Raw genomic sequence first — 20918 nt, forward strand, 5'->3', positions numbered from 1 at the left:
GAAAGTCACTAGATGGGAGAGACCTAGGGTAGAGCCAAACACAACAGGCCAAACAAAAGCCAAAAACACCGAACTGATTATTAGTGGTATTCTCCTATACTCATAGTTTGGTGCCTTGTTCAGTCATCATCAGAGAGGCTCCTCCGGCAACAGTTGAAAGCAGGTGCAAAGACCCACAAGCGGACAGCATGCAGAGAGTGTGTAAACAGGAGGTCTCTATCACGTCCCTCCCCTGGAGGGTCCAGTAATCTCATGGAAGAGGGGGAGGAAAGACTGTAGGGGGCAGAGGGGATGGAGGACACCAGGAGAACCTGGCCTAAGGAGTCAGCTAAGCAGGGCTCACTCGGGATCAGAGACTGAGGTGACAAGGATGGAGCCTGCATGGGTCTGTACCGTTAAGGCTGCCAGATTGGTGTTTCTGTGGGACTCCTAGTAGACAGTGAGCCACATGTGTCTCTTCTCTTTTGCCTGCCCGTGGGACTCTTTTCCTCCTGTTAGGCTGCCTTGTCTACTTTCAGTATGAGGACTTTGCCTCGTCTTACTGCAGCGTGTTTTGCTGTATTAGGTTGCTGTCTCCTGGAGGCCTACTCCTTTCTGAAGGGAAATGGAGGGGGAGTGGCTCTGGGGGACAGGGAAGGCTGAGGAGAGGAAGGAGGGGAAACTGTGGTCCGGATATATTGTATAGAAAGGAATCTATTTTTTAAAAAAAAATTAATAGTTTTAAAGCTGAGTATGATAGTATACACCTATAATCCCAGGACTCAGAAGGCTGAGGTAGGAGGATCATGAATTTGAAGTCAGCTACATAGCAAGATTCCTTTTATGAAAAAAAAAAGTTGCACACAAATATTCATAGAAATATCACAATTCATAATTGTAAAAAATTTAAAATAGCTGAATAGCTACAGTTGGTGACAGATAATATATTCATAAAATGGAATATGACTGAGGAACATAAAGGAAAAAATCAGTATGTGCTACAACACAGATGAGTTAAAACAAACGAAAACCACTCACCATGCTGTGTAGAAGAAGCCACATGTAAATGGCCACTGTCTAGAAATGGCAAATCTGGGGACAGAAAGTAGGTCAGTGGTGGCTAGGGGCTGTGAGCACCAGTAAATTGTAAAAAACGCATAAAGCACCATATTAAGGTTTGTTGGTTGCACAACTTGTTAAATTTACCAAAAAGCAGTGGATCCCTAAAATGGTGAGTTTTTAAAAATTGCAATTAAAATAAAAATTAATAAAGTTGTTTTAAAAAATAAGAATTTCCAGAAAATAATACTGACTTAATATATGAGGCAAAAGGGGAAAAGGGTGATAATTGAGATTTATCAAGGCTTAGGAAGGACAGAGGGCAGGGTTAGGCGAGGCTCCCCAGATGGTTTTTTTTTTCTTTTTTCTTTTTCCTTAAACACAAGGTCTCTAGCATAGGCTGGCCCCAGACTTCCTACTGGCCAAAGATGACCTTGATTTTCTGATCCTCCTGGGTGCTGGATTACATGTGCCACCATATTGGTTTACACGTTACTGGAGTTTGAATCAAGGGCTTTGCACATGCTAGGCAAACAATGTTTACTGAGCTGCTGTTCCCAAGTGTTGGGTTTCAGAGATGCATGTCCATGAGACCAGAGAGTGTAGCAGGGCACCTCACGGCCCCAGATCTGAGGCCATGGAGAAGGTGGCGGGTAGGTGGTTTGTGTGATTCAGCCGAGAGAGTTTACATAGAAATGCAAGCTGGAAAAACACACGGGCACAAGAGAGCCGTTTACACACAGATAACATCATATGTTTGACTTTAAAAGGCACAGGGACGATCAGTGCACAGAAAGCTGTCACTTTTGTTACATTCAAAGAAAACAGATGGTGCGCATAGAAGCCTCTATTGTAGAAACATCATGCTTCTTGGTGCCTTAAAACCTGCTGTTTATCACTCCATTTATTCTAAAGAACTCCTGAGACCGAGCTTGATGGCAAGTCTTCTTTCCTCTTCCTAACACCCCTTTCCCTGTGAAGAGAGAAGACCCGAGGGGAGGAAGTGACGTGGCACTGTGGGAAAGGCAGTACTCACACAAGACTGTGCTCAGGCCAGCCGTTCACATTACAGCAGCTTAGCATCTCCTGGGCTTCCTGGTGTTTGCTCTTCTTCTTTGGAAAAATGAATGCCTATGCGACTTCTTTGCTTATTCTTTTGGGGAGCAATTTCTTTTCAATAGCTATGTAGGCAACACTATGGCTATTGTATTGACTGCGCTCTTCTACACCAAGCATGGCTGTGCATAAACTGCCCCATGAATTCCCATCTGACAGACAAGGAGAGGAAAGCTGAGAAAACCCACACCTTAACCTTCAACATTTCTAGTTTGTCTTCTTGGTTCTGGCCCTCACAGGTATGAAATAAATGGCCAGTACGGTTGGGAAACTAGGTACTTGGAGTAAAGACGTAAACTAACTGAGCAAATAAATCAACATATTAAGAAAAAGAGGCTTCTTCTGGCTGGAAAGATAGCTTAGTGGTTAAACACCTGCTGCTTCTGCAGACAATGGGCATTTAGTTCCCAGCACACACACGGTGCTCTAGTTCCAGGGAGTCCAGATACCACCTTTTGGTCTCAGACAGCTCTACTTACTCTCTCTCTCTCTCTCACACACACACACATGAACACATACACACGCACAGTCTTACATACATATGTTAGGCTTCCTGCTATTGGTGGAGATATTTGCAACATGAAATGGGAGCACTAGAAAACTCAAGTACTGGAGGAATCAGTCTGACTTCTTAACATGTGCATATACTCATGCACACACAACTTAGCTATAGAAGTAACCTTTAGATTAAGTGTGTGAGTGCATGTGTGCATATATACAAGGACGCATGCCTAAGATTTCTAGTCTTAAAGAGCCCATAAACAATCAATAACATCTCTGGAGCTGTAAACTCTTCAAGTGCCCAAACTGCAATTCTTTTTAAAATGCAATTTTAAGTTAAAAAATTCATGTTTTGATCACATTATTTCCCTCCTAGATTCTCCTCTCTTACCTACTTGGGTATGTTAAGTTGGCTTTGTGTTCTTTCTTTCTCAAGAAGACAAAACAAACAAGACCCCCATCACCCCAATCTCGCCCACAAAGCACACAAAACCCAAAAGCTCCAAAGCTGTTGTTATTTTTGTTTATCCAGGAATGCATGGCTTGAATTGTTGCATGGATCTAGGTTGGAGGCCATCAGAATATATGCTCTTTAAAACTGTCAAGGATGTGAGCAGGGGTGTGTGCACGAGAAAGACTGGGGGTTTTCCAGACTAAGGCCTGACAAGGTGACATGAACACTCCTTCCCTTCCATGTTCTTGTGCTGAAGACAGTACCTAAGGCAGACAGCACACCTTCCTATACATACATAGCCATGTGTGCACACATCCAGAAGTACATACATAGCTATAGTGTTTGTACATGTATGTATATGTATTGTCATTTAAAAAACGTTGTTTGGGCAGTCAGTGGGCCCCATGCCGACCTCCTTACTTGCAGGGCTACATACAGGTGCTAAGTACCTGAGTAACACGCCTAAGTGTTTAGGGGCAACAGGGCGTCATGCACATCTTACTCTCAAGGTTCAGAAGAAGATAAACAACATTGCACAAATGAACACAGAGAAACTGGGCGGCACTGGAATGGATGTTGTAGAAGAGCAACGGGAGAGAGTCTGCGCTACAGGGATACAGGAGCTCACTGTACAGGGTGGCAAATTTTCTCTAAGTCTGAAATCATTTCCAAGTACAATTTTCTTTTTCCTTTGGTGGAAATTCTTACTGGCCACTGTGGAATTATTTTAATAAGCATAAAGAACGTATTAATGTCTACATGAAAAGTTAATTACGAATGTCAGCGTTGAACCTAGGGCCTCACGCATGCTAGGCAAGCGCTGTATCATTGAGCTTGTCTCCAGAATAAATAAAAGTCATCTAGGGGGCCAGGCGTGGTGGCACATGCCTTTACCCCAGCACTCCGGGGGTAGAGGCAGAGGGATCTCTGTGAGTTTGAAGATGTATAGTGAACTTCCGGCCAGCCAGGGCTACACACAGTGAACTGTCTCCAGAAAATAAAATAAACAAAAGATAAAAATCATCTAGCTGCAAGCTGAGGGGGTGACTCAGTGGTTAAAATGCTTGTCACACAGCAAGAGGACAAGAAGGCAAGGATGGGACTCCTAGAGCAAGTGGGCTAGGGAGGCCAGCTAAATCAGAGGTCTAGGCTTGACTCAGCGATGTTCCCTCAAAAGAATAAAGTGGACAGAGATTGAAGAGGACACATCAATCTGAGGCCTCCACATGCATGAGGGCCTGCAAGCACATGCACACTCATGTGTACACACACATATTGCAAGCACACACGCATACATACCACACACATAAGAAAAAGGGGGAAACAACTCTTACAGCTGGGTGTGGTAGTTCACGCCTGTAATCTCAGTACTTGTGGGGTAGAAGCAGGAAGATTGCTACAGGTTTGAGACCAGCCTGGACTACCGTAAGTTCAGGCCAGTCACAGCTACATGGTGAGACCTTGTCTTAAAAGCTGAAAGAGAGGTCCAGTGAGATGGCTCAGCAGGTAAAGGTGCTTATCACCAAGCCTGAAGACCTAGGCTTGCCCTCTGGAACCCTACCTCGTGGAAGGGAAGAACTGGCTTCCCAAGTTGTCTTTAAACTTTGCTGTTTCCGCATACTCAGTAGATAAATGCAGAAAGACAAAACCCAAGCACCATCAAAATAAGAAGCAAGTACCCTGGGAATTGATTTAAAAATAAATATAACTGCTACAAGGCTTCTGTACATATTGTTTAGGGATAAGGCCTCAGGATGTGCTGGATTATGAAACAGTCTTTGGAAAGACAAGACCATGTATAAAGAAACTTACCAATGAGGGTCTTTGAGAGAGGCTAACAGGCTGGAGCCTGGCCCTGAGCTGGGCTGCACTGTTATTGTCTTAGAGCAGAAAAACACCAAGGGCAGGCCTTGCTTTGAAGAAGGGCCATCCTAGTTAGAAGCCAAAATCAAATTCTTAATAAACGCTTTAGATTAGGATAATAATCATGATTATGATAATGATAGTTCCCATTAGCAGGGATAATTATTCCTTAAGCAGGATAAAAGTAATTATGTAGAAATTTTCACCAGCTACTGTGAAACTATTTTAATAAGTATAAAGAACATATTACTTTCTATGTGAAAAGTCAATTACATCTCTGTTAAAAACCTCAGGACATAGAAAAGGCTTCAGAACAGCTACACAGAAAGTCATCACTCCATTGTCTTGAAAGGATCAGGCTACATCGTGGCTAGTATGGGATGAGCGTACTAGTCCTGAGTCGTCCTCAGCACCAGGGCTGTTCTGAGTACTTTGTATATGTTAACTCCCAGCATCCTCCATGAAGAGAGAGGCATGGCTCCTGAGGAAGTACAACAGGCTGACACTACCATCCAGCTATGGCAGCTGAGGCAGGGCACGCGATTGGAGCACTTCGCTGTTCCCCTGTGCTTCAGCCGTGATCCGTGCCAGGTCGTGTCTGCGGTCTGCTTGGCACGGCCTGACCTGCAGTAGGATGGAAGCCCTTACAAGGTCAGCAACTGCATTTCTCTTTTTTCCAGTATCGTAGCACGTGGCCTGAGGACACTGGGGCCCCATATCTAGCTAGGTACATGAGCTGAGGGGCTGGGCAGGAAAACGTGACAAGGACAATCTTAGTCCTTTCTTTAACTTGAATAAAAAAGTAACTCATTTAGTTGTTTATTTAAAGGAATCTTATCCTTGGTAAAATATAAAAATACTGGTACAGTGGTTTTAAAAGACATCTGGATTAATTTTTTTTCTTTTTTTTCTTTTCTTTTCTTTTTTTCTTTCTTTTTTTTTTTTTTTTTTTTTTTGGTTTGTTTTTTTGAGACAGGGTTCCTCTGTGTAGCCTTGGCCGTCCTGGACTTGCTTTGTAGACCAGGTTGGCCTCGAACTCACAGTGATCCGCCTGCCTCTGCCTCCCGAGTGCTGGGATTAAAGGCATGCGCCACCAATGCCTGGCTGGATTAATTCTTTATCTTTTAACATGACAATTTCATATATTAAAGTAGTCTTTATGATAGGATACATAACTAACTAGAAAATACCTTTTTTGTTTGTTTGTTTGAGTCAGGGTCTGTCTACATAGTCTTTGCTATTTTGGAACTCACTTTGTAGGCCAGGCTGGCTTTGAACTCACAGAGATACGCTTGCCTCTGCCTCCCTGAGTGTTGGGATTACAGGCATGCACCACTATATCTGACTAAAATACTATTTTTTAATGGAAAACATGAACTAAGTAATTAAAAAATACTATTTATCCCATTTAGATGTGATTGCTATTATCTATACACAATTTTTTTTTAAAACTCACAGTGACAAAGGAAACTGATCAAAACCTTTTTACCATCGTGACACAACAACTAAGGACTTTTCCCCTCTCTCGGCAGCAGCTTGAGACAGTCTCACTACACACCCAAATTACTCCCTAATGTAGAATCCTCCTGTCTCAGCCTCCAAAATGTTGGCCACGATTGTAAGTATGAACCACCACAACAGCCCAAGACAACATCTGTCATTGTACATGTGTGGGTGCTTTGTCTTCATGCATGCTTGTATACCATGTGTGCAGTATCTACAGAGGGCAGGAGAGGGCTTCAGATCCCCCAAGACTGGAGTTACAGGCAGCTGTGAGCTGCCATGTGGGGGCTGGGCAATGAATTTGAGTCCTTTAGAAGAACCACCAGTACGCTTAGCCACCTAGCCATCTCTGTAGCCAGGACTACTTTAAAAGCAAACAAACAGAATAAAAAGAAATTATTTTATTTATTTACTTAGTGTGTGTGTGTGTGTGTGTGTGTGTGTGTGTGTGTGTGTGTGTGTGTATGTGTATTTCTAAAAGTCAGATGAAAACTTAAAGCATCAGTTCTCTCTTGGTCCCATGTGGGGCCTGGGGACTGACCCAGGCAAGGCTTGGTGGCGCGTGGCCTTTACTGGCTAAGCCTTATCACCTGCCCAGCGGGTTGCTTTTGATGTGGATGAGGATGCTGGTCTACCAAATCACTCTTGGCTAAGGAATCAACTGTTCTGAACATGCACTAAGAATGACACATATGCATGCAGGCAACAGGCAATGCACAACCGGTCTGCATTCTGTTGTAGCCAGGCGTGCAGCTCTGAGTGTCCTAGTATCCCATTTGTCTAGCTCTATGGCTTGCTGTATTTTCAGCCCATTTCCTAGAATGCATGAAAGAGGATCATGGGTACTCAGGTGGGCTAGCCTAGTCACTGCGTCACTGTGTCTGGCTCCAACTGCAGCTCTGGAAGGAAAGAGACCTTCCGCCTTCTTAGATGCACTTCTTGGAGCAAGTTACTCTCTCTGAGCCTTGGTTTCCTCATATGGAGACTGGAGTATTTGCCTTTGTATGGTTGTAGGGCTTTCACTGGCTGAGGCCTCTGCCAACATGTTTCCTTATGCCTAATTGAGTCTTCCTCACTTCCAAACTGTATTAGTAACTGAGAAGTTTGGTACAGCTATTGCCTTCAGTATGACCCAGGCACGCGATTACATCAGAATGGGGTCATATGCAGTGTCATAGTGTATCCTGTGGACTACCACTGCTGTAAGTACAGCAACAACAGCTCAGAGAACAATGCTCCCAGCATCAGGCTGCTGTGACCTAAAGGAACAGCTGGAACACACACACCACAGCCTGCCTGCCAGCTGTGCTCCCAAGGTGTAATACATGTCACTGCCAGGCATGGAGCAACCAGACAAAACCACATTGGCAATATGTCCTGGGAATGCTAACTGCATTTGTTCTGCGCAGCATAGTAAGTACAAAAGTTTCAAAAGACAGAAAATAAAACAGAGATAAAAACGGCAACCAGAGGTCTCTGTCCATGAGTGTTCTGTTTGGACTTGCACAGTGCTTTAAACATATCTGAACTAGTTTTTGTTTTGATTTGTTTTTAATTGGGAGATTTCACATTAGAAAAAAAAAAATCTGGGGCTCAGAGGTTAAGAGCACTGCCTGTTCTTCCAAAGGTCCTGAGTTTAATTCCCAGCAACCACATGGTGGCTCACAGCCATGTGTAAGGAGATCTGGTGCCCTCTTGTGGCCTGCAGGTAAAATACTGTGTACTTAATAAATAAATAAATCTTTAAAAAAAAAAAAATCTGGATTTTTGCCTTTTTATAAAAAAAACTCAGACTGGATCTGGCAGGCAGTGACTGGCTGAGGCACACATTGGCTACTTTTATGAGGTGGCCAGCTGAGAGCCTCAACCCCAGATGGTAAGGTAACATGACGGAGCTCTCCAGAACCATGCAGCGCACTGAAGCTGCCCAGTGTCTACACATGGGGCTTCCAGTACAGCCGGCCTAGTAAGACAGCCACCAGCACAGAAGGAAGGCAAGAGACAGAGCTTCCAAATTCAGGATATGCTGGTAGAGCCAGAGCGAAGAGCATGGGAGGGAGAAGCAAACAAGATTTTTCCTGTTTAAAACAAATATTTATGGCAGCAATCTGAGGAGAACAAAAGTTTAAGCCTAGAATGCTAGTGATTAGTTTTTCCCCTTTAGGCAAAGCAGGCCCTGCACATGCACACACGCACACCACACAAGTATCAAGTCCGTCTTACAAAGTCCGGAAGTGCTCCAGGGTTTACGCAGACTTGAAAGGGTCCTCTCTGGAAAATGCAGACAACTTAGTAATATGCTTTCCTTCTTTTACAGTACATCACCACTCATTGTGACAGTTTCAACATGGGTGTTCTGATAAGGTAAAGTAAAACATGGCTACCGAGCCCTCTTTCCTAAGCACACGGGGTATATGGCATGTCTTCTGTAGAAGCCTAAGGACGGGAGAAACTTTTCCCAGTTGCCCTGTGGACCGCAGGACTGCCAACAGTGAGTCACCTGAGTGCGCTCACTGGCAAGGACGGCTCTCAGGAGGTACAAAGTACCAGGATTCTTAGGATGTTTTCCGTTAGGCTCCAAAATAAACGTGTTTTGAAAAAAGCTAGAGTATAGAAGGGACTGCTCTGCCAAAGAAGCGGGTAATAAGAGTTCTTCCCACATATTAGAAAATTTCCAAATGAGTATTAATCAGTGCTTTAGGTGCTGTAGAAAACTCCTGCTTAAAAGCACTTTATAGGTGAACCCTTTAAACTTCGCTTGGCTTTGCTGACATATTTTAGCAATGCTCACGAAGCACGCCAATCACCTAACTTTTACAGTGGGAAACAAGGATCTCTAAAGTCATGCAGATAATAACGCTGACTGTACTCCGCTGGCATCACTGAACTCAAATCAGAGAGAAAGGGCGTATGACATGTTTCTCAACAAGGGTGAATCTGGGACATGGGGTCACAATGAACGACCTCTCTGAAGGGTGAGGCCTTTGTAGCCCCGTGACTGGCCACTAGACCCGACAATTGCTACCTCGCACCAAACAGGGAAAGGACCATGAATGCCACCCCCACTCTCAGGGTTTGTTTAAAACTAACAGCCCTTTACCTGCAGAAGCACTCCTGTTTTTCTGTTGTTGTTTTTGTTTTTTGTTTTTTTTTTTGAAAGAGTATCATAGTCATTTACAAAGCATGAGAAAAAACACACATGAAAATCTAACTGGACAAAATAGAGGGGATGGAGTGTAATGCTGCGTGTACAATGTGTCTAAAGCAGCACCTTCGGCCATTCCCCATGAAAATATGAGTGCTGGAGCTCACGTGCTAACAACCTCCACTGACATTCTGTGACACATGCCTTGTCCCTCATGTTATTGCTCAGGTTGCTCCCAGCCAGTAAATTTCATTTGTTTATTTGGGAGACCATTACTTTAGGTCCAAGTAACACTTTACTTTTTCACTCTTGTGCCCTTGATGTCAAAAACTAAACATCGTTGTTAGTCCAAGGATTACAAGGGGCAAGGTTTGCTCTGAACGCTGCCCACTATGGACGGACAGCTGCAGGGCACATGTGGACACTACTCAATAGTGTACATGCTTGAGGAGAGCATCTTCAACAATAAGCTACTTTGCCATCAAAAACAGGAAAAATGCAGGGCACTCTACTGAACCATCCATAACATCCATATTATGGGAGAGCAGTTAGTGTTTTAAAAGACTGAAATGCAAAACACACAAAACCTCCTCAACTCTGGGACCTGAAGCCGAGAGAAAGAAACAGGCCGCTTTCCAGCCTGAAGGAAGGAAGGACCGGGGCTGCAAGGAGAGGTCTAGCTCTTGCTCCTCAGAGTCCTCAGCAAAGTGGGCAGGTCACTCCCTGCCAGCCCCGACCTTCCTCCTCAGAACGAGGACAGTTGTGTAGGCTCCAGAGAGATGAGCCATGCAGCTGTCTCTTCTCTCGCTGACCCTGACACCTGGGGATGCTGTGTCAGATTTTAGTCTAGGGATGAGCAAGCAGAAGAAACGCCATGAGAAGCTTCATGTGACGGGTGTTTGTAGGGGAGCTCAGCAGGGTGAGGACAGTGCAGGGTATAGCGCGGACTCCAGGAGAGAAAAAGACTAATGCTAAGGAAAACTTAATCACTGCAGAGCTTGAATTTGCTCAACAATAACCTGACTGAGGAGGGGCTGCCTTCTGTACGGGGTGATGGCAGCATTCGGCAGTTTAAACAGACTGACTGAAATGCCACCAGAAGACATCCTATTTAAATGACATATGTGCTCCAGTGCAGTCTGACAAGAGTTGAGAGGGGTTAAGACCACAGGGGAAAGAGGCAGCATAAAGTGGCAGAAGTGAACGTAGGCCAAGCCTAATGGATCTAAGTTTTTTCAATATTTTGAAGAAGAATATTGGAAACTGGCAAGCAGAAAACTGAGAGAAAAATAGACACTCTGATTTTGCCACCCAGGAAAGGCAATGGCAAAAGAACAATTTAGCAAGTGGATGAGAAAGTACAGTCACTAAGTGCCCACAGTTACCAGATGTGGAAATGATGTTCTGGCGCTGCCTCTACCCAAGAGCTGTCTAAAGTTTGACAGTGCCTGATTAACAATCAAATAATGAAGTTTTCTGCCTTTAGGAGTGGGCTAATTTTAAAAGTGAAGGTGATGTGCATCCACCTACAGGAGTATTTAAAATAGAAGGCAAGGAAATAGATGGAACAGGAGAATGTTAGAAGCCTAGCTCCCAAGGGGACTGGGGGCCACTCAGCTGTACCAGAGTGGAGTGGGACGGATGGGATCTCACTGTGGGAAGGACACGAGAGACTGGCACAGTCCAGGCACAGCATTCAGGACGACAACGACACACTAGACACAGCAGCTCATCTCCTCCTCGAACAAGAAGGGGACCAAGCTGCCCTCTCTGCCTCACCTCACTAAGCTTGTGGGTGGCATATGCTGGAAGGCCAAGGCACGTGTGGAGCCACACAGGGAAGAAACTACGAGTCGACGACGGGCAGCACGGGCCAGGAGGAAGCAAGACATCCACCTATAGGACGAGCCCTCCTGCGCACAGCGTCCTTCCTGTACTTTCACAGCTGCTGACTGATTTCTCACTGCTTCCACCTGTTTCCATGCACAGCTCTGTGGTAGTAACAGGGTGGAGGAGAAAAGCCTCTGAAAGTTGAAGTGCTTGGTCCTAAACTGCGAGTCACAGAGACAAATCATCACCTCCTCATGTACAGTCCACATGCGGAGCCTCCATGGTCTAGAACAGTGGGAAGCAGCTGCATTTCCCACGCCTCTCCAAGCACGCAAATGGGAGGACATTTTGTTTTCTCTGGGTGCTCTGATTTCAAATCCTCTGCCTTCAGGCAGACTATGTCTCCGACTTCCTTTAAACTGCTCATCAGCAAAAGACACTGGACGGAGAAAATGCCAGGGCCTACACAGGAATTATTCTCAGTGGCTTAAAGGAATTCTAAGGATTTCTGTAATTCTTTAAGAACGAAGTTGGGATCTCTGGAGCCCACCATCTTAGAGGTGTCTCTCCATGATGTCCCCCTGGTGGCTCTCTGTAGCCTCTGCCATCCTGTAACCTGTCACTACGGGAGGCCCCCAGCATGCCCTGGAAGCCAGGGAATGACACTGTTATCATTTAGAGATGGTGGCATTTTTTTTAAGTTTATTCTGTGGCTTGGCTCGACTAGATGTAAATGAAGCATGTGCATGCGCTGCCTGTGGGGGCCAGAAGGCTCTGGGACTGACTGAGCCCTGCTACAGTAGCCAGTACGTGTATGTATGTATGTAGGTATGCATGCATATACATACATATGTATAACTTTTAAATTTTTATGTACATTGGTGCTGCATGTATGTCCAGGGTGTCGGATCCCCTGGAACAGGAGTTACAGACAGTTGTGAGCTGCCATGTGGGTGCTGGGAATTGAACGCAGGTCCTCTGGAAGAGCAGCCAGCGTTCTTAATTGCCGTACCTCGAGAAGCTAGCACCCCTAACAGCTGAGCTACCTCTCCAGCCCACCACTGACCTTTTATTGTTGTTGAAACAGGGTCTTAAGCATGCCAGGCTAGCTTCCAAATCCCTATATAACTGATGACCATTTGAACTTCTGAGCCTTCTGCACGCACACACTGCTATACACGTTCATGAACCGGGCTTATTGGATGCTAGCTATGCACTCTAGGCCAGCCCCGGCCCCTGGCTTCTCTCGCAAGGAGTTCCAGTGCCTGGAATTTGTAGGGCTGAAGAATAACAGAACCCCGCCTTCCTAGGTATTTCTGTCAGGGATACAGAAGTTGACTGGCATACCAGGAATGCAGGCTGTCAGCTGAGAAAAGGTGCAAGAGCCAGTGGAGCCAGCCCAAGAGATACATGAGCTACAAATGACAAGAGCCCAAACCTTCTCTGTATGCCCCACTCTTCCTTCCACGTGCCACAGTGTATCAGAAGTATGTAGCTTTCTCTCTGAAGTTCTCATTTTATGTTTTTAAAAAGATGTGTATGTGGGGCTAGAGAGCTGGCTCGGTGATTAAGAATATCTGTTGTGGTGGTCGAGGACCCAGGTTCAGTACCCAGCCCCCACATGGTGGCTCCCAAACACCCACAACTACAGTTCCAGGGGCTCTAACCTCCTTTTCTGATCTCCATGAAGCATTAGGTGTGTATGTGGTATACACACACACACAGAAAACACTCTATACACATAAAATAATGAATCTTTTAAAAAATTAAAAAAGTGTGTGTGTGTGTGTGTGTGTGTGTGTGTTTGAGTGTGTCTGTGGTCTGTACATAGGTGTGTGCATATAAGAGCAGGCTAGGGACACACTCAGAAAAGACCCAATCCAGTATCTCTACAAATCAAAATATATATTTTAACAAAATGTCTAGTCTATTTTTATATACACTAGAATTTGAGAAATACTCTTATAACTCACTAGAATGTTTTAATCTAAAAAATAGTTTGTTTAGCATGGCTCAAATATAGCATTTAAAAATATCTATGCGCTGATACTTGATAAATATATCATGTACACAAGCTTCTAAAAAAAGAGACTGCTGGTGGTACTCTAGTCACTACCTAGCCAGCTGACCCCTTACAGTGTATCTGATCAAATTCTTTCTCTCTCTCTCTTTAAAAAAAATAAATATGTGAAAAAATAAACAAAGAATTATATTAGGGCTCTTGGATTTGGGAATGAGATGGGAGGTGAACCCAACAGAATGCAGGTATTTTTAGTGCATTTCTCAAAGCTTAGACTTCATCGGGTTATCTGAAAAATGTCTGCTCCTTGGCCCTGGTCCCAGATAGCCTCTATCAAGTGTAGAGTGGCAGCTGAAATTTGTATTTTAAATAAACACTCTTAGTGCTTCTGATCCACAAGTGTCATGACTCCTAACTGTAAAAAGTCTGAGTACTTTAAAGCAGAGCCAGTGAGTTAGAGGAGACTCTTCCATGAGCCACGAGAGCCGTGACAAGACTTGAGTGGTAGGGCTCGGGGTACATGGCAGCTAGTCAACTATCTGCCTACCATGCCTAAAATCTCGGGTTCAATCACTGCACTGTGTAGAGCCAGGCATGGTAGCATGCACCTGGGATCACGATTCTCAAGGTAGAGATGGAAGGATAACAGTTCAAGGGCACCCTCAGCTACATGGGAATTCAAGGCCAGCTTGGGAGCCATGACACCTTGTATAATAGTTAATTTTAGTTGTTAACTTGATACAGTCTAGAATGTGAGAGACTGTCTAGATCAGTGCTTCTTAGCCACTAGGTTACAACTCCTTTGGCAAACCTTTATCTCCCAAAATATTTACATTATAATTTATAGAGGTAGCAAAATTAGTTATGAAGTATCAATTAATAATTTATGGATGAGGGTCACCACAACATGAAGAACTGTATTAAAGGGCTGCGGCATTAGCAAGGTTGAGAACCACTGGTCTAAATGAAGTGGCCTGTGGGACTGTCCTGGTTATTACTGATGTGGGAAGAGGAAGCCCACTGTGGGTGGCACCATTCCCTTCGCCTGGGTCCTGGATTGTATCAGTACAGAGAGTTGGCTGAGCACAATGAAGAATATATTCATTTATTCTTTCTGCTACTGACTGGATGTGACAAGCTCCTCCGTGTTCCTGTTTAACCTACCACATGGACAGACTGTTATCTGGAACTGTAAGCAGAAAATCCCCTTCTCCCTGAAAGCTGCTTTTGTCAGAGCAACAGAAAGAAAACTAGAACACTCTACAACAAAAAAGGAAACAAAATAAACAACAGAATAAAAACTCAAAAGCCAAGTGCTGCTCACTACTGATGTGCAAGAGGAGAACGACACTTCAGCACGCGGACAGCCAAACAAGCCGCTGGAGAGGAAGCACAGCCCGGCCCTTCCCTTGGCGCAGGACTCCACAAGGCGAGGAGAAGTCAGCACCAGGGCAATGAGGACAACACACGCAGCATTTTCAAAGGGTGAGAAGATGGCAACTGCGATGTGCTGTGAAGACTCTGGGCTCTGAAGGCCAACTCCCAACCTGCCCTTTGCTGGTGTGATAGTCACTTTGCTTTCCTAGCTTCCAAACCCTAGTGGAGAGCCCAATCTACCTCTAGAGACAGCGGTAAAGAACAAATGATGAAGCGCTTGTCAATTATAACGTATCAAACAATAAGTAGTGCAATACTAAGGCACCAGACAGCACTCTCTTAAATACTGACTTTAGAGTGTTTGTAAGCCTCTTGATGAATGGCGAGAACAGAAGAGTAAACGTGAGGAAGTCAGACAGCCCAGCAGTGTGCCACAGAGAGGTGCCACAGGACGTGGGGGCACATCCCTTGCTCCAGAGTTTGGCAAATGGTAAGGAAAGGAGTCAAGGTTCTATCTTTGGGGTTTAGTTTTACTCTATGCAGTTCACCCCCAGTAAAGTACCCTTGGCTGAAGCCAAAATAACAGCCTTGGAACGTCCCCAACTATTCTCCACAGAAGACCTGTCACTTCTGCAAGGTCCAGAAGAATTGGAGGGGGCTTCTGCAGAAGGCTGAGTCAAGGACAGAGCAGAACAGAGGTCTGGCTGTGTGTCTAGGATTCTGAAGCCAAGCCTAGCTGTTTCAGAACAAGCGGGGATATGTGGGGTTTGTTGCTGAAGGTGGGCCATGATGAGAAACAGAAAGTGAACTCTTGCCCACTGCAATGCATTTTAAAGATGCTGGTCCTGACTCGGTTCAATGAGAAGGCTCACACTCAGACCCATGCAGAGACTTGGGGAGCAAGTACCAGCAGAGGCCAGATGTGGAAGCAGCCAGTTCAAATCTGAGACAGGAAGAAATTCTGAAAATGAACAGGACTGCCTCCTGGAAGTCCTCTCTAACCACCAAGCGGGTTAGTGTGCCGCAGCTTTTGTCTGTTCATATGTACCATCCCTTTAAGGGGAAACACAGGAAGAATATTTGCTACATTAGGTAAAAGATTCAGTATGAGACTTTTTTTTTTTTTCTTTTGAGACATGGCCTCTCTATGTATCCCTGGCTGGTTTCAGACTCAGAGAAATCAGTCTGCCTCTGCCTCTGCCTCCCAAGTGCTGGGGTTAAGAGTGAGCACCTCCATGGCCCCCAAAGGTACTTTCCTCAACACCCTTGTTATTGTGGTGTCAAAGCAGGAGAATGGTAGAAACCTCTGCGGTCCATCCTGAGTTCCACAATGCACATTACAGCAGCACTGCTGTGGCTGGTACCCCACGGTAGAGGATGCATGTCTCACAACGTCTCTAAAGGAAAACACCTCAAGCTGGATGTGGAGGCACACTTGGGAGGAGGAAGCAGAAGAATCGGAGATCCTAGGCTAACCCCTGCCACAGAGTAAGTTTGAGGCCATCCTGGGTGTCATAAGAGCCTGGGTTTGTTTTTGTTTGTTTTGTTTTTAAATAAAGGAAGGAAAAGGAGGAAAGAGAGGGAGGATATAAACTTCAATATAAAAGTTACATTTTGAAAGCTTTATGAGCTCTACTTTACCACATCACATAAAATCATAGGAAACAAACCAAACCAAACCAAACCAAAACAATAAAGCAAGAAAAGCTGGGCAGCGGTGGCATACACCTTAACCTCAGCACTCTAGAGGCAAAGGGAGGTGAATCCCTGAGTTCGAGGGTAACCTGGTCCAAGAAGAATGAGCACAGAAGGCAGAGAAAGAATTAAACTCACAGAAAATATAATTTTTAAACAAGTAGTTTACTTGCTGTCCCTTTTAGGGAAGAAGGTGATAGAGAAAATGAGAAAGAAAAAACAGGGTACATTCATTACAACTGTTGCCACAGTTAGAGTACACAGCACTGAATAGGACCACACAGCTATTTTTCAGATGCTTCAGGAAATGGAAGGGAAGTCACATGCAACGCTGGATACAACAAACAGAATTATAGGTTCTAAGAAACTTTAATCATTTGGCTAAGACATGGGGCTGAGGAAAAAGTGACAGACGTCAAGCAGCCTGGCCCCTGAAAATGTAGAAACAGGCTTTTCAACTTAGCTGTCAGGCAACCTGGGGGTGAGGAGGTGGGGGTGGGGGTGGGGGGGGAGGTGGGGGTAGGGGTGGGGGGCAGGAGAGAAAACATACTGGAGTTAGCAAAATGATGAGTGAGAAGTTCTGTCCAGAAAAAAAAAAGAAATGAGATCCTGAGTCAGCAAAAATACTGAACTCCATTTACTCAAGAAAAGAGTAAGTCAACTACCTAATAGGCTGCAGCAAACTAAAGGACACTGGAACACGAGGACCCAAGAGGTGACAAAAAGATGGTGAAATTTACATTAGGTTCTTCCGAAAATGGCATGCCTGAGATTTGCAGGATCACTTTGGCTGCAGAGAAATAATTGTAAATATACATATGTAATGAGCATATACAATAACACTCAAATGAGATATTATATTTGAAACTACCTGCTACATGTCAAGTCTACACATCTGGCAGGAGTGTGGTTACTGGAGACGACGGCCAAGTCTAGCACCTGTAATCCTCAGAGACATTTAATAGTGTCTCAGACAATCTGCTTCAACGGTCTGTCCAGGAAATCTGGGACTAACAGAATTGTCTCGTTTGAACTGCAAACATTTTTGGGTACTTGCCCACCTGCGTAGGCAGCCACGTTAATAAGCAGAAGAGTGGTCACTGAAGCAGCTGAGGCGCCAGCACCTCAAAGAATCAGTATCTGACTGTACTGGCAAAGTGACTCAACAGCCCCTGCAATGCTCGGGCTCCACATACCGTCTGCGTCTCATCACTGAATCCAGAGTGTTAGTGTTACAAGTAACAACTCTTCTAACTGTTAAGAACTAAGATTGCGAACAAAGGTTTGTTATGCTAAAAATTATTTCCCCGCTTCAACTTTTAAAAATGTGGTTACTGAAAGCAGATACACAATTATTTTGTATTCTTCCTGCACAGTAAGTTTAGAAATCTTCAAAGAATGAGAGACAGGTTGATTAAAAAGTAAAATTCATGGATCTGCTAATTCCATGAGAATACAACAAAAGATAGATTATTAATCTAAGTTGTTTAAACCTTGGCTAAGAATTCATTAGCTATGTGCAGTTTTACATGTATATCATGGGCCAATTTTTTAAAGAAATGGCTTTTAAAAGCCTCACTAGTTGAACTACAGACTAACTCCTGACAAACACTAAGCTTAGTGGGATTTATTTCAGAATAAAGGACAGGAATATTCAAGATTAATCTCTAGTGCCCCAAGGAGCCCATGGTGACGCTAACAGGTTGTAGAGCCTGGGAGCCAACGATGAACCCTAACACTTGTTCCTCCAGGCAACATGAGAAACAGCTCACACCGGAACAGCAGAGTCCTCCCAAAACAATGTGAGCCCAAACCAACGCTCGGTCATGGACTCACACCTGATGGAAGAACTATTTCCTCCCCCTGGTCCTGGTGGTGAGTGTTCCTGGACCCCAGGCCCTGTATGAGCCATCCATATTCAGCAATATGGCCCGCAATGGCATTAGCCCTGACGGGTGGGCTAGAAACAAGCTTGTTTCCCCTGGTCTCATGAAAAACAGAAAAGAGTTAGCGCTGCCCATTCTCTCTAGCATGCTGGCTACAGACAGGCACAACTGAGTTGCCGATGACATGCATGCCAGGCCTCCACAGGACCCAGGACTGCAGGCCTTCAACTCCGACTCAGCTCTGACCCAACTGCAGCAGTGCCCAAGACCTCTAACCTGGCTACCCTGAAGTGCCTGCAGCTCTGTGGTCAGCCCTGCCAAACACACGCAGGAGAGAGCTCGCTGGGACTGCTCCTGCTGACATTCATTTACTTACCTCTTTGACACTATGTGTTACTGCCCATATTAGAAAAACTCTTGACATCACCTGGAAAGAAGTCAGGACAACAGAAGATGGCACAATTCCTGAAAGAAATTTAGGACGTGTAAATAAATGTACCGTACTAGTTTTTTAATCACATAATATGTTTTGCAAAACTTTCAAATTCAAATGTCTACAGTCAGCACCATCTCTAGCAACTGAGACTTACCTAGGCCGCTAGAGCTGGAGTCTTGTAATAGTCACCGCTAAGAATGTTTTTCCTGCCTCAAAGCAGTAACACTGTTCATGACAACTGAGGAAGCTGGCTACCTTCCTTAAGTCCTCAGGAGTTTCGATACTTACAGACAAAACAAAACCACTACCCATCCAGTAACCTGGGAGACACTGATGGATCATTTTCCAATATGGCTTTCATGACGTTAAGCAACTATGAGCAGGAAATCAGTCCTGTTAGTGTTTTTACATTGTCGAAAGTTCCTCGATATCAAACCTGGAGATTTTGCCAACAAGCCTAACAAAATCAAAGTTTATTATCTTTAAAACAATTTTTCTCACCTTGTTCACTGCAAGCATAAGTCTAATTATCCTCCAGTGCGCTCAGTTTATAATATTAGAATCTCTTTATTTTAAATCATCAAATTCTGCTAAGCTTACACTTCTTTGGCTTTAAATGCAATAACCATAACTCCTGCCTAGACCCAAGCCACCACTGTCACGCAGCATTCTTACCTCTTTTTAAACCCCTAAATAAACCACAATCTAGAAACACTCTTCTCTCTTTATGATTTTAAATTAGCATGGAACTGCTTCTAAAATAAGATTTGAAAGCCAGCAGCCCTACTAGTTCTTCTGACCTCACTACTGCCAAGGCCTATTCTTATTTGCTAGACCCTGAGGTTGAACATGGGAAATTCTGCACCTGCCTGGAGCCTTCCTCCAGTCAGTATCTATCTGTTTTAAAGCCAACCTCATCTTCAACACAGTCACTGGGCTATCTTACACCATCTCGATTCTTCAGCATAGTCACTGGGCTATCCTGCACCTCCTCCATTCTTCAGCAGAGTCACTGGGCTATCCTACACCATCTCTATTCTTCAGCAGAGTCACTGGGATATCCTGCACCTCCTCCATTCTTCAGCATAGTCACTGGGCTATCCTGCACCTCCTCCATTCTTCAGCAGAGTCACTGGGCTATCCTACACCATCTCTATTCTTCAGCATAGTCACTGGGCTATCCTGCACCTTCTCCATTCTTCAAGCTCCCTAAATTAGTCTTTTGAACATTTGTATAGCAGGACAAATTACAACTTGCCAAAGATCAGGCACGAGTCAGATGGAGCTACAGTTGTCACCACAGGCTTGGCTACAACAGGAACCCATTTTACAATTCTTTAAGAGATGCCATATCATGTTAAAAATGTATTAAAAACAAAAATCAAAAAACATAGGCTTTGAAGAGGGACAGTTTGGTTCCCCAGAGCAAGCAGCATGGGAAAGTCAAACACAATGTTTGGCATATAGACAGAGGTGCCCAGGCAAGCTTTGTATAATGAATGGAAGAAAATATAAATGCAGAGATAGGTAAATGGAATAGATATTGAGTCCAGACACGAGTCTTCACTTTATAGTCATATGATTTGCCTTAAGAGTATGAGACAATTCAATACAAAAGTGATTTTATTTTCAACAACTAGGGCAATGGGTTCTCACTGGTGGTGGTGGGAGGACTTCTAAAAACTACAGAAAAAAAATTAACTCAAGGCTGGGATGCAGCTCAGTGTCAGAGCATTTGCCTTAGGAAGGCCTGGATTTGAGTCCTAGCTGTGCATGTGCATGTGCACATGGACACACACACACACACACACACACACACACACACACGGTGGGGGTGGGTTACAGGGAGAGGGAGAAGGAGAGAGTATTAAAATCTCCAGGGCTGAAACTCTAAAGCTCAGTAGAAAACAAGCATAAATCTTGAAGGTTTGAATTGGGCAAGAGTTTATGAGTTATAACACCAAGAAAAATTACATTTGGCTTCATAAAACCCAAAAGCTTTTGTGCTTCAAAGGATACTAAAAAGGAAGTGAAGACAGTGCCATGCTCTGGTT

At 44.4% G+C, this 20918-nt stretch overlaps 1 protein-coding gene across 2 annotated transcripts in view; it reads right to left on the reverse strand.

Annotated features, from left to right (window-relative positions):
* HACD2 (3-hydroxyacyl-CoA dehydratase 2) overlaps positions 1 to 20918 on the reverse strand; it is an 84348-nt gene that overhangs the window by 13330 nt on the left and 50100 nt on the right. For both annotated transcript variants that reach the window (XM_084802395.1, XM_084802396.1), the window contains exon 4: positions 18805 to 18893. In XM_084802395.1, the coding sequence (XP_084658521.1) occupies positions 18805 to 18893 (89 nt within the window). The remainder of the gene's footprint in view (positions 1 to 18804; positions 18894 to 20918) is intronic.

This window comes from Acomys minous (genome assembly GCF_964271855.1).
Source record: "Acomys minous genome assembly, chromosome: 11".
Lineage (NCBI taxonomy): Eukaryota > Metazoa > Chordata > Mammalia > Rodentia > Muridae > Acomys > Acomys minous.